The 13,442-nt window shown below is 42.3% G+C and overlaps 1 protein-coding gene across 1 annotated transcript; it reads left to right on the forward strand.

Annotated features, from left to right (window-relative positions):
- Positions 1-3,191: 3,191 nt before the first annotated feature.
- Positions 3,192-10,444, forward strand: ARMC10 (armadillo repeat containing 10; the record flags this gene model as incomplete). The annotated part of the gene is made up of 6 exons (XM_084279057.1): positions 3,192-3,333; positions 4,550-4,695; positions 5,848-5,982; positions 7,247-7,423; positions 8,419-8,490; positions 9,639-10,444. 6 exons carry the CDS (start codon positions 3,192-3,194, stop codon positions 9,894-9,896), a joined length of 930 nt encoding a protein of 309 aa, XP_084135183.1. The 3' UTR covers positions 9,897-10,444.
- Positions 10,445-13,442: the final 2,998 nt, after the last annotated feature.

Raw genomic sequence — 13,442 nt, forward strand, 5'->3', positions numbered from 1 at the left:
TGACCAGGGTTGGTTTTGATGTGTAGTGACTGCTGCCTTTCCCTGCTCAGCAATACTGATCTTGCTGTGTCTTTGCATTTTTTATGCCCATTTGCGTTTCTTACGTCCACCTGCTGACTCACCATCAGCCTCTAAGGCACCTGGGCAGGGAACATCATCTGATACATGTACAGCACCTAGCACAACATAATGGCCTGCATCATCACCTAGGTTTCTAAGCATTGCAGTGATGATGACTATTACACAAAGTAGTACCTGAGATCTAGATACGAAGAAATTTTGCCAAGAAAGGCCTGAGTTTTGCTATTTTGATTTATTGCCACAAATGCGTGTTATTTCCCAGCCTCAGGCGGCTGGTGCTGAAGATGTGCTGTTCACTCTGTATTCATATTACATTACCATTTATACATTTTAGCTACTCCACAGCACCTTGCCTAAATGTCAACGCAGTGTTATAAATACTAAATACTATTATTTCACCTCTACCTGCAATAAGAGATTGCACTCTGAACCCTGGTGCATTTTGCACAGATGGAAGAGCGTGCCATGCCCAGGAGGAGTTCTAGCAAGGTGGGCATCAGCCCAAAGCAGACAGTTAAGTCATAACAAAACTGATGCAAAGCTGTGGCAAAATGGTTGTCACCTTTGTCTCTTCTGGAGACCAAGAAAGTCTGTTCTGCTGTTGCTATTCCCATGAGGAGGAAAAGGGGAGGGTGTGCAAAACACATAATGAGGCCAGGACTGGCCATGAGCTTCAGCCTTCCACTAATCCAGAAGAGAAAGCCTGGCTTCTTTCAAGCATTTTTGTCTTCTGGGCATAACCCCATCCCTCTTCCTGCCACTTAGCCATTTATCCCTCATGGTAAAATTTATTTGGGTCACAGGGCAGAAAAATCTTAAGCCAGCTCTGCATTCACATTTAACATTCTAAATCCAGCTACTAACAACAGTAAAAGTCATGACATGCACAGTTTTTGCATGATTACAGTTTGCCTGACATTTTATGGGTACTGTTTAAAAGTAAATCTGGATGAGAACTAAAAGAGAGGAATCAGACAGGAATGAAAGACTCAGACACAGCAGGGAATCCCAAATTATTTGGACTCGATTATTTGGACTCCAGTTGTGTTTGGACCACATCCAAACCACAACCTAATCATAAAAAGACTCAAGCAAATGGCCATTTTAGAACCTTATATCCTTAATTTTGAGAATATAAATGTTCATAGGCCTTGGTTTAGCTTTGATATTCCTTAATATAGAGTCCATTATCATCTCATTTATCTTCACACCATGCATACTGTAGCTTCATAAAGAAATTAAAACATTAAAAAAACGAAGTAAGAAATATGGCTTGATATAAGCAAGCACTAAGCTTTAAGAAATAAGGAAAAAATACAAGATCTTACACAGGCTAATTTTTAAATGGGTCAGTTTTAGTTTATTAAGTCAATGCCACAGTTGATATAAAGATCTTTACAAATTTTGCTTGGAAATGCAAATTCGAGCTGTTTTTTTAAGTGCTGACTCAAGGAGTACACCTCATGCAGGCCTATCTTTTGGTTTTGTGCTTAATACAAAGCAGAATGATCAAGAGACAAGCTCTCAGGAGAGGCACTTGGTCTGCGTGGCAGTGCTGCTCTACAATTACTCTAATTGGCTCAAGATTTCTTTATTAATGTTTCCATGGAAATCCTGGCCGTAATAGCTGCTTGCTAACGGGGTCTATTTTTGGTAGCTTAGAAGCATCAGGATGTCTCTTAAACATGTATTTACGTGTACTCTGCCTTTCTTTGTTTCAAGGAAACTGAAAAACAGCTGCTGCAGATTCTGAAACAGGCAGAGGTGGCTGTGACAAACAGGCAGGAAACTAAATGCACAGAGAGAACCAGGTGAGAATCCTAAAGGCAACCCCCCCAGTGCTGTTCCCCCCCCAGTCATTCACAACGTGACAAGCAGTTTTATTCTCTAACATTTCATGGCAGTGTATTTACTGCTGGGCCAATAAATAACCCACCAGCATCTAAATGTGGCTCCCCACATCTGACCTTTGACAGGCCGACAGTACCTGCAGCGCTCGGAAGTTAAACATCCAGGCACCGCACGTGTCAAAGCTCCCAGCTGAAATCTAGAAGCACTTCTGTAACTCAATAAAAGACTTAAGCAAGCCTAGGGAAGGTGCCAACGCAGTTCACTGCTGAGGGGTAAGGGGGCCGCTTGTCGCCTCCTTCCCGCGGATGCTACCGCAGGAGTTTGTGGTCCCACCGACTCCAGCAGGGACCAGGCTGCCGACTAGCGAGGACGACAGCCGGGTGAGAAGCTGCCTCCCGCACCCCTCCGGGCGACAGGCTCCTCTCGGGGGCTGCCGGAGCTCGGGACGCCCCTTCCCGCACGCCACGCGGCGCCTGCGCAGAGGGCGGGCGGCGGTGCCGGGGGAACGGCGGGAGCTCTTTCCTGCTGCTGCCAGTAGAGCGGGAGGACGATGGGTCAGCCGCCGCCACTTCGTAGGCGCCAGGGAGGCCGCGGCTGAAGTAAACTCGGCGCTCGCCGTCCTCAGGGACGCCATGACGGCGCTGGGCCCAGTTGCGGCGGCGGTCGCGCAGCAACGGGCCCGCGGCCTGGAGTTGCCCCGCGGTTCCCGCTGCCGCCCTCCGGCGGCACCTGCGGCCGGCTGGGACGGGGCAGCCTGCTCCCCGCTCACGTGGGGCAAGAGGCGTGGTAGCAAGGCTTTGGCGTAGTAAGAGGCAGAGAGAGGAGTATCTACCGAGTAACTGGTCTGAGTAGTCCCGGAGAGCCCCTGCAGCCCTGCACTACCGGCATTTCCCCGCCATTGCTCCGGCTTTCAGCCGAGGGAAGTGCCACCGGTGTTTCCTGCTGGCACCGGTGCCCACCGCGCGCCTGGCCCTGGGTGTCCGAAAGGGCAGCAGGTTAGCGGCAGGTGGGAAACCAGGGCCTTGCGTTACTATTTAAAGCCAACGAGCCCAGGGAGCAGTGGTGGGGATGGGGGTTGCAGGTACACGTGGCTCCTGGCTGCGGAGCCCGGCGGTCACACAGCGCTGCCGGGTCAGTGCCCCGGGAAATCTCTCGGCAGGGCCGGGTCGGGCCCCAGGACCCGGCTGCAGGAGGGACGGGGACCTGCAGCTGAGCCGCGCCGGATGGGGCGGTGGCTTCCGCGGGCGGCGGCCGGCGAAATGGGGGAGCCGCGGGGGGTGGCGGTGAGAGCGGTGGCGATCGTGCTCGGGGCGGGCGCTTGCTACTGCCTCTGGCGGCTGGTGGCGGGCGGCCGGCGCGGGCGGCGAACTGCGCCCCGGACCGGCCGGGGCCCGCCGTCAGGTGAGGCGCAGGGCGGGCGGGAGGGAGCGGCCGCGGCCGGGCCTCAGTCGTGCCGGTGAAGGCGGAGGAGGCCCCGCAGAGGCGCGGGGGAGAGGGGCGGAGGCCTGTTCTGTGCCCGAGCCTCTGGAGGGGGACTCCAGGCCTCGGGGACAGCCGCTGCCGGCTTGAGGGGTACCGCTGTGCTGCTTGTCGGCCATGCGAGGCTTTGCGCGGGCTCTCTAGAGCTCTCTGGCGGCTTTGGCTTTTAAAAAAGCTTTTTTTTTAAAGTAGCCTAAAGCGTGTCCAATCGGCATATTTACCTAATGGGCTGATTTTCTGTTCTGTTACTAATTTGTGTTCCCCTTAAAATTCAAAGCCAAGCAAGGTGTTACATAAGGATGACACGAGGATAAGTAACACTTTTATTTTTCAAACTAGCTTTTGGACTGTCATAAGCTTGACTTGCACACCTCCCCCCCCCCCCAGAACACTATGATGTTTGCCCAATGAGATGACAGCAGCAAATAAGTGGAATTATAAAGGACTGGTTAGCTTCCAGGAGGTCATCTGGAGTCATTTATGACTAGTCCCATAGTCACAGATCGGGTCTTCAGGCTGTTCAGGTAGCTAAACAGCTCTGCCTCCGGAAAATGGTCTTCAGTGGCATTTGTGTTACCCTTTTGTGAAGGCCAGGTACTCTGTAACATCATTTCGACTTAGAAAGAGTCTTCCTTAGGTGGCCAAATGATGCCATTCTTAGCGTTGTGGCTATTACTTTTGTCAAAGGGCCTTGGGGTGCTAGCAAAACTTCATTACCATCATTTCTGGATGCTGTAGTCTCCAAGTCAGAAACAGTGTCTGGACAGACTTCCACGTTCTATTTTGGGCAACAGTAGGAAAAAAATCCCATCACGTTTGATGAATATTCTTGATAATTTTGAGGGGGAGGTTTGCTTTTGGTTAACCAAATAGTAATGTCCCCTAAGCTTTTATTATGTGTTCCTTTTATTTTTCAGCTTTGAAAAGAGGCAGGCAGAGGGTTCAGGGAAAAAGGAGGGAAGTCTGGCTGTTACAAAACACAGTCATGTTGCCTTGATTTGACTGTGGGGTACAGTTTTTTAGAACAAAGCATCATACAACTGAGAGCTAAACCTCAGCTTTGTAAAAAATGTTAAGTGGTAACTAAGTGAAATGTCTCAAACTCAGTATCAAGTATTTAATTTTTAAATACTTACAGACAACAGTCCTCCAGTGTCAACCCATACCATGGATGCAGATGCTCTACAGAAACTTATTCATTTGCTCCAGGCCACAGATGATCCATTAATTCAAGAGCAAGCTTTAATCACTCTCAGCAACAGTGCTGCCTTCTCTGTAAATCAAGTAAGTATTGTTCTGTTTGAAAACAACAGTGTTTCAATACCAGGCAGTATGGAGAGGTGCTGTTCTGAAGAGTGGCACAGGACTGAGAGCCACAGTAGCCTGGGTTGTAAAATCCATTTTATCTTTATGTCCTAATTTCTGCTAGATAAAATAATATAATTTACCAATTTCTGAAAATTTATCTAAGCTTGATACTTGTACAACTTAAAGTCTGTACAGAGTTCTGAATTTTCAAAGTGCTGTTGTTTATAGTTATGGAATGTTAATGAAAGGGTTGAATTGGAGCCCGGTTAAATGCTTTCAGATCTGAAATTCACTGAAATAAGTCAATCTTTTTATCTTTATGAAGTTGTACACCATTTACATCTTAGCATCTTTCCAACTATTCAGATCTCTTTGAATCGATTAGAAATACGATGCAGAAAAACTTTGAGCAGGATGCAGATTTTCATGCCTTTGTAAAGGTTTAACCTCCAGGGTCCCACTCTTTTTTCCCTTTTGTTGTTTTCCTTTTTGTATGGTACTTCTGACAGCTGTCTGTTCGGGCTTCTCAAAACAGTTTTCTTGATAGAGATCTCTTCAGAATAGAATGTAACTGAATCCCAGGGCCCATTGGCCTATTTTCTCATTGTCATGAAAACAGCATATGGGGTTTTTTTGTGATGGTTAAAGTCTAAGTGAGAAAGATTATTTTTTATTTTTTTTTAAATCAAGTATAATGGAAAAGAAAGATACAGTTTGGAAACGTCTACCCTTAGTAATATAAAACTGCATCTTGAAATTCTGTTCTGTTCAGTCAGGGCTTTTAGGTCCCGTGACCTGGCTCAGCTATTCTATAAACTCATTATGCAATAATTACCTTTGAGTCTTTATAAAAATGCTTTAAGCATGCTTTGCAGGCCAGATTTTAAAAGTAAAGGTGTGGTGCCATTGTCAAACCATGTCAAATAATACTTTGGCCCTGAGCAGGACCAGTCTTAATTTCAGTGGAGCAATAAACAGTATCGACTGACACTCTTTAAACAGAATAGTCTGTTCTGGAAGTCTTCATTCACACATTACATTTGTGTTAAAATGGAAACTTTGAGGAAAGCCTTCAGCATTTAACTTAAAATTTTAATAAGCTTGTTAAATATCTGGTTTATATTTCAGGATATAATCCGAAATTTGGATGGCCTTTCTGTTATTGGAGGGATGCTCTCCGATTGCGGTCCCCAAGTTAAAGAAAAAGCACTAAATGCTCTGAATAATTTGAGTATGAATATTAAAAATCAGAAGGAGATAGAGGTAAGTTTCCTAAAGGGAAAAATCAAATTGAGACAGAGAAGATAGTGCAGGGCTTTCGGCATATTCATTAAATACAAGCCAGGATGCCAGAATCCTACAAGTTAGTGGATCTGGATGATCTGTGCATCCCAAGGCCAAAAGGATAACGTAAGACTGCATTGCATCACTGACACTTTTTTAAAGACAGCTAGGAAACTGGGCAGTTTGTGCTCAGTTTTCACCAAATGCTGTTAAACAGAGCTTGTGCTGCTAAGTTTGTAGTAAAATTATGTGAGATATGATGGTTCCCAAACATGTCTAGAACATCGACAGTGGCTATTTAATAGGACAGATCACAAACTGAACTTAGTGTGACTCCTTAGGCAAGGGAGAAGGAAACAGTAACTGATCCCCTGGGTTTGTATGAGACCAGTGTTCAGGGTGGAAAGAATTTTGTGTAACAATGATAACAAGTCCCCACTGGTAACTGTAGAAGATGATATGGATGGGAAAAGATCAACCATCAAGAAATCATCCACTTTTGATGTTATCAGAATAATCAATAGATAAGAAGTGGCCAGGGAATGAGCTGATTTCAAGTTTTTTTCATTGTTTTTTTTCATTAGCTCAATAAAAAGGCAGTTTGATTATGGTAGTTTGGAGCATCTTGAGTTCTGAGCAACTTTTTAAAGTACTGGTTGCCAACAGTAAGTATTTCTAAAGGCATATAGGTAGAAAACAACTCCATTGGTAAATGCAAAGTAATTATTTCTTAGAGGACTCCAAGATTCATCATATACTGTCATCCAGAAGAGAATTTTGTCAAAAGTAGTTGTTAATGTCAGTTGTTATCACTGTTCCTGAGGGGTACTCCAGTGGAGTGCGCCACACGGTGAGAAGAAAGGATTTCATTCCAAGACTTGTCCTTAGCTTCTTCTCAATGTTTAAGACAACAGTGATTGCTCTGATTCTTTTTAAGATAACTCCTTAAAGCAAATGTGCCACTTCTGTGATGGAGTCAAAGCAATTTGGGTTTTTAGAGCAATTCAAGAAGCTGAGCATGACTCTGTAAGGTCTGCTTGTGTCATGCCAGTAGAGTGTTTGAACACGTTCAAAAGAAAAAGTACTTGTTTCCAAGGGTTTTGATCAAGTGATGCGTTCAGCCACCAGTGTTCAGGAGGTATTTACACTACTGTGACTAGGCCACTGATGCTATTTGGGAATAGAAAATCTCCTTGTATAAAAAAACATCTTCAAGTTTTATCTCCCTCCCTTTTTTCCCCAGGTATATATTATGCAAGTTTGTAGGAATGTTGAATCAGCTCCCCTGAACTCTGATCTGCAGCTAGCTGGACTCAGATTGTTGACAAATATGTCTGTGACCAGTGACTACCACCATAAGATGATAAATTCAATTCCACACTTTCTTCACCTGCTCTCAGAAGGAACTGAAAGGACACAGGTACTGGGTAGTGCGTTCTTACAAACCATTTATGAAGCCACTTCACTTGTCTCCTTTTGTAAAATGATTTAGATTGTGCTTAGAAAATCAGATAGCACCTAAAATCTGTAAAATAGGGATCTATATTACTTTCTCTGTAAATTCAGGAGGAGGGGACGAAGACAATCTTGATAGTGGAACTGATGGGCTAGAGCTGTAGCACACTAGTGCTGTATGCACTGCTATTGTCCTGTGCCTTTGCTATAGCAACCCCAGAATTCTCTTCTGCTCACTAAACATTGCTAAACATTGCTACTGCATCATGGAGCAAGGAGGATCTGCATGAGAAAGGCTTCGCTGATGCATGAATCCCTCCAGGGAAACATGCCAAACAGCGATAACCCAAGTTACAGATTTCTTTTCCCTTATGTTTATTATATCTCCTCAACCCTAGTGACTGCAGTGGGAAACTGCTTATTTGTCAGTTATTGTATGCTGAAAGAAAAGAAAAGCTTCAGATGGGGACCAAGTTCAGCTTTTATTCACGATGTCACAATACCATCAATATCAGTGTACTCAGATCAAAACTAGTTTTCCAAAACACAAATTTACACTAAACTTAGCAGACTTATTTTACAATAAGTAGCATTTGGCCTTTTCCTGATGTTTTAATTAAAAGATTAGTGTTACAATGTCCTGGAAAATACAAAGGTGTATTTGTATATGCTTCTGATCCCCTCTGCCTATTTTAAAATATTCCATGGTTTGCTGGCTTTTATATATCTTGCATTACTTTGACGTTTAAGGGAAACTGAATCTCCTTCTAAAATACCTATTGTTAGTACGTATGTTCTAGTGACTCCATAAGCTGTTTTTTCCTATGCCAAAGACTGAAGTGCACAGCTTGAGATGTTCTACCTTTTCTTCTCCAAGTCACCTCTGACATTACTGATGCCCATTACTGCTGTACTTCCTGCTTTGGAGCTTGCAACAAACCTCTATGTTCCTCATTTCAGATTCAAGTTTTGAAAGTACTTGTGAACTTATCTGCAAACCCAGCCATGACAGGACATCTTCTTAGAGCTCAAGTGAGGTTCTTGCCATTTCATTATATTTAGCATTTGTGTGCAGTGTGTAGATATGTGCAAGCATTAGAAGAATTGTAATGTATTAGAAGTAGATAAACAACTTCAGAGTAAAATTTCATGAAGTACCCAGTTAAAATTAGTGGCTAGACTTGAAGTGCATACCATTCCTGTGTACCATTGCAAATAATCAGGGACATGCAGAAGCCTGCTCTCACCTTCCCATCCCACAAAGGGACAGTGCCATGAACTTTGGTGTATAACATTCAGTGTACCTTGGCAAGTTTCAAAAACAACCCCAAAACCACATTTCCAGACAGTGCATAGGTTGGAGACCAGGTACAAACATGAAATACCACCAGTACTGCATGATCCTTCACAACAGCTGTTTCTGTAACTAACACTCTGTACTGAAGGAGACCAAATTCTGCAGAAACCCCCACCCCTTTCTCAAATGCAGCCATAAGACTGCAGCTCCAAGCGCTAAAGTGAACTTTCCTTGTGCATTGACTTATGACTTTGTGGAGAACCTGATCAGACACTTGCCACTGCTGGCCTGGCATACAGGTTTATTTTGGTTACAACCTCTCCTCACACCAACACAGAGTCAGGGACTGGAATAGTGCTGTGTCCTCCTCTCCAAAGTCAGTTTCTTAAAACATGAGGTGGCTTTTCTTTTTTAGCTGCCACTAGCAAAGCTAGTCTAGCTCCTACCAGCTTTTTATTATTAAAACAAGATTAGGGTAGCAAATATTAAGTTCTCTGTTAAAAGTGTGCCCTTTTCTCATTTATCAGTTGTGCTACCATGAAAAACGTTCCAATCACTGCAGAGGGCAGAAGCAGTGTTTTGAGAAGTAAAGCAGCCCATTCTGTCCCAAATGAGAATTTCCCACCAAGCAGTGTTTTGGAGACTGGAAGTACAAAGCATTTATTAGCCTGTGATGCACAAGCCAGTCTTTTCTAAAGAGGAAATGTGCATGCTGTGCAAGTTTCTGGCATGGTTTCACAGTGTAGGGAGTTCTGGTATTTCATATGGCTTCTGATTTTGATGGTTTAGGTGCAGATCTTTCTTTTCCTGTTTTTTTTTTTTAAGTTAGATTTAGTTACATGTACTTACTGCAGGTGATTAAGTGTGGATTATTTCATCCTAGATGCCATCACTGCTGTTACTTTTTGACAACTATGTCAACAGAGATATTCTGGTTAGAGCCCTGGCATTTGCAGCAAACTTGAAAAAGAACATGGACAGTGGAGATGGCGCCATGATTCAGGACCGATACAGAGAAGATTCAATTTTCTTTATGCTCTGCAAGGACTCTACTGCATTTGCTCAGAAACTGGTATCTTTGTTGCATCACCCTGATACAGAAGTGAAAGCACAAGTTGTGAGAATATTAACACAACATTGATTTCTCTTTCTTTTTTAAGAAAACAGACCCACCTAATGAATATACCTAATTCTAGGTATGCTATGCTAAAAAGCCCCAAAACCACAAACCATAAACCAACCAAAAATACTGAATACCACAGTATTGTTAGGCACTAATCAGTCACTGCAAAAGAGTATGCAATTTATTTAATATAGAGAGCATAACAGATACTATTTTATTTAATGGGTTTTTTTTTCTGAGTGAGATAAAAGCAATAGCTTAATTGGTACTGAGAAACCACGGTGCAGCTGGTACCTGTACACAGGGGGAGAAATAGTTTAAAACATAAAGACTTTCATATGTACAGTGAACATTTTAAGGGGATGAGTAAAGCAAATTGAAATAGTCTTCTCAATGTAATAGAATTTTTGTTGCCTTAAATATTTACAGCTGTTAAATACATCTACAGAACGGTCCATTAAAGATTTTGCTCTTAGAAATAAGGTATTTACATTTTATTGATTGATATCTACTAAATGGGTGCAGGCAAATTTTGTAAAATACTAAATAAAACAAATACCAACCTGTCATTGGCTTCCTACAAAACAGGTTTTTCAGTGAAAACTGCATATTGAAGTTACCCAGTCTGTTTTTTCACCTTATCTGCAAGTGCTGTTCACCACTCTCCTCTTTATATTAAAAGTCTCAAGAGCAGCATCATACACAGTTGACAAAAGCTTCCTGTTCTGTAGCAACCCTCCAGCATGTTTTCCTTGGAGAGCTTTACCCCTTTTTCTCTGCAAGTGGAACATCATAAGTGCTTCTGTGGAGTTAGCCCCCCCCCCCCCCCCCCCGCAAAGTTCTACTCATTAATCCATCATTAATTCAAAATGAATTGGAATACATATAAAGGTCATTGTAAAAAAGAATGTGCAGGAAGTTTCATTGATGAACATAACAGAAAACACTTCACACTAAAACAAGGCGCCAAACTTCCTGAACGTTCTGAAAGTCTCAGATGTAAAGCCTGGAAAACAAGCTTTCAACCTTGTGCTTTTTTTAAGAGAGCTGAATTACCTAGACTGTTAGCAGATGCTTCATCTTTCTAAAGTTAACCTATCCACTCTGCTCTTCATGAAATACTACTCTCTCCCCTTTCTGTAATTCAATAGGTATTTATTTTCAGTAGGTCACTTTGCAAATAGCTAAAACTGCAAGAAAAATGTGACCTTGAAAATACAACCTGCCTGTGCCCTGATCAATACAGGGGTAAAGCTACACGTATCTAATTTATCCACATAGGTAGTTTAACTCATCAGGAATACAATTTAGGCAAAAATAGACGTTGGCATGATTCCCAGTCAGAACCCTGACAATCACTGCATTGACACTGAACTTTCCAGTACCTGGAGGGACCTACAGGACAGCTGGGGAAGGACTGTTTGTAAGGGCGTGTAGTGGTTTTAAGCTAGAGCAGGGTAGGTTTAGGTGGGAACATTAGGACAAGTTCCTCACTGTGAGGGTGGTGAGACTGGAATGGGTTGCCCAGAGACATGATGGAGACCCCATCCCTGGAGGCATTTAAGGTAGGTGTAATGAAGCTCTGAGCAACCTGATCTAGTGAAGATGTCCCCGCATACTGCAGGAGGGTTGGACTAGATGGCCTTTAAAGGTCCTTTCCAAGCTAACACACTCTATGATTCTGTGAACTTCCCTTTCTCCTTCCTACTGCTCCAAAAACACTCTTCATTTTGTAATAAATGATTTTACAATTACTTGAATCTACAAAAAGTGGCAAAACATTTTAATTCTGCTTCTGTATTTAACAAAGAAAAAGGCTAGACCAGACACAAGTAATTCACCAATCCCACCTTTCTCTTGTAACAGGACCTTAAACTAGTCTGTTCTAGGTATATCTAATGTAGGTGTGTTTTCTTAAGCTCAGCAACAGAAATGTCCAGGTGTCCTGCTCCATGTTCTCCAACCTAAAAATAAGTTTGCCAGATCTCATCTTTTTGATAATTCAAGTTGATCACTTATCCTTTGATAGCTGACAGAACCAAGTGACCATTGCCCCCTTTTCTAAAAATACATGGAGATTTGTGACAGTGGTGTCTCAGTCTTCTTTTTCTGGACTAGAGAGACCTATTTTTAAGTGCCTTCTTCATAAACAATCTTATTGAGATGTTTTGAAATCATGTAAGAGTCTCCCAAGTGTCTTCACACAAGTGTATCCCATTTTTCTAATCCCCCACACTCTACCTGGAACCTTATCAGCAGAAAGCAAAGTGCCACAATCACCATTCTACAAACAAATTCTGTGAATTAATAGATCCAAAATAAAGTGTATGACATTACTGACATTTAGCATCTGATCTTGTAAGTCAATACTTCTCTGCTACATGGCTGCTGATCTAGGTATTCAGTATTTTAGCTTCATTTTGAAAACTAGAGAAATCAATTTTAACTACATCCTTCAAAGTAGTCAAAACATCCTGCAGCTTGGTGTCCTCCACAATATTATGAACAGGTAGTATGTATGCATTGTATTATCCAGGTAATTACTGAACCTGTTGTGTGAATACAAGGTCTAAAGAGCTTTCACCTGAAATATTCTCTCAAAATCAACGCTAAACAGCTGAGAGTAATTTTTAACCAGTTCTGAACCAGTCAATACATCTACTAGACCATACTAGAATCACCTTTTCCAATAGACAAATACTGGTATTTGTCAAACATAAATCCCACCAAAGGAATAGAAGCTACTTTTTCTTCCATACAAGCACAATCCTTTGTTCCAGAACCCTCCATCAGCATGATTTGGACTAACTGATCTTCATCTCCTTGTTCTGTCTTTGTTGATATTAAGATCTGTAAGACTTTTAAAAATATATATTGGGAAGTCCTAAAGGACAACTGCCAACATTTAAAAGATTACTTCAGTTTGCTCCTAGCATGACATCCCATTAACTAGTCTTAATTAGTTGCCAGAAGTTGATGTCTTTAAATTGCGGGGAAATAATGTGGGTTTTTTAATTTATCTTCCCAGGGTATCAACATAAAATGTTACACACAGCAAGAGCAAAAAATACAAGTAGCCTCCAGACCAAAACAAAAAATGAACAAAAAAATGATTTTCCAATGAATTCTGAAGGAGAACAACCACCCTTTTTATTGGCAACAATAGGCTTTAATTCTGTAAATTAGCATGGCAATTTGGTGCAGATACATTTAGCCAAGTTTTACAATACTGAACAGTGTTGAAATCTCTCATTCAATTTCAAAATTGCAGGGAAGTTATAAGAAAAAACACCACAGCCCTTGCTGAAGACTTTTCACTCTAAAAGAAAATAAAAGAAACCCCCAAACAAAAACACCTCAGTAATAGGCTGAATCAAAGAAAAGACAGGCGCCATTAAGGGATTCTTACACTTTGGGTACTGTATTTGACAAGAAAGTCATTCCAGACACATTCAGGCCCAACTAAAAACATTGACAAAAGAATGAAAGTGCACAGGTACTCTGGCCAGCAGTAAGTTTTACAGCTCAGTGATGCAATATTAAATTCTCTCTCTCTAAAAGGCA

Source organism: Gallinula chloropus, assembly GCF_964237585.1.
Source record: "Gallinula chloropus genome assembly, chromosome: 1".
NCBI lineage: Eukaryota > Metazoa > Chordata > Aves > Gruiformes > Rallidae > Gallinula > Gallinula chloropus.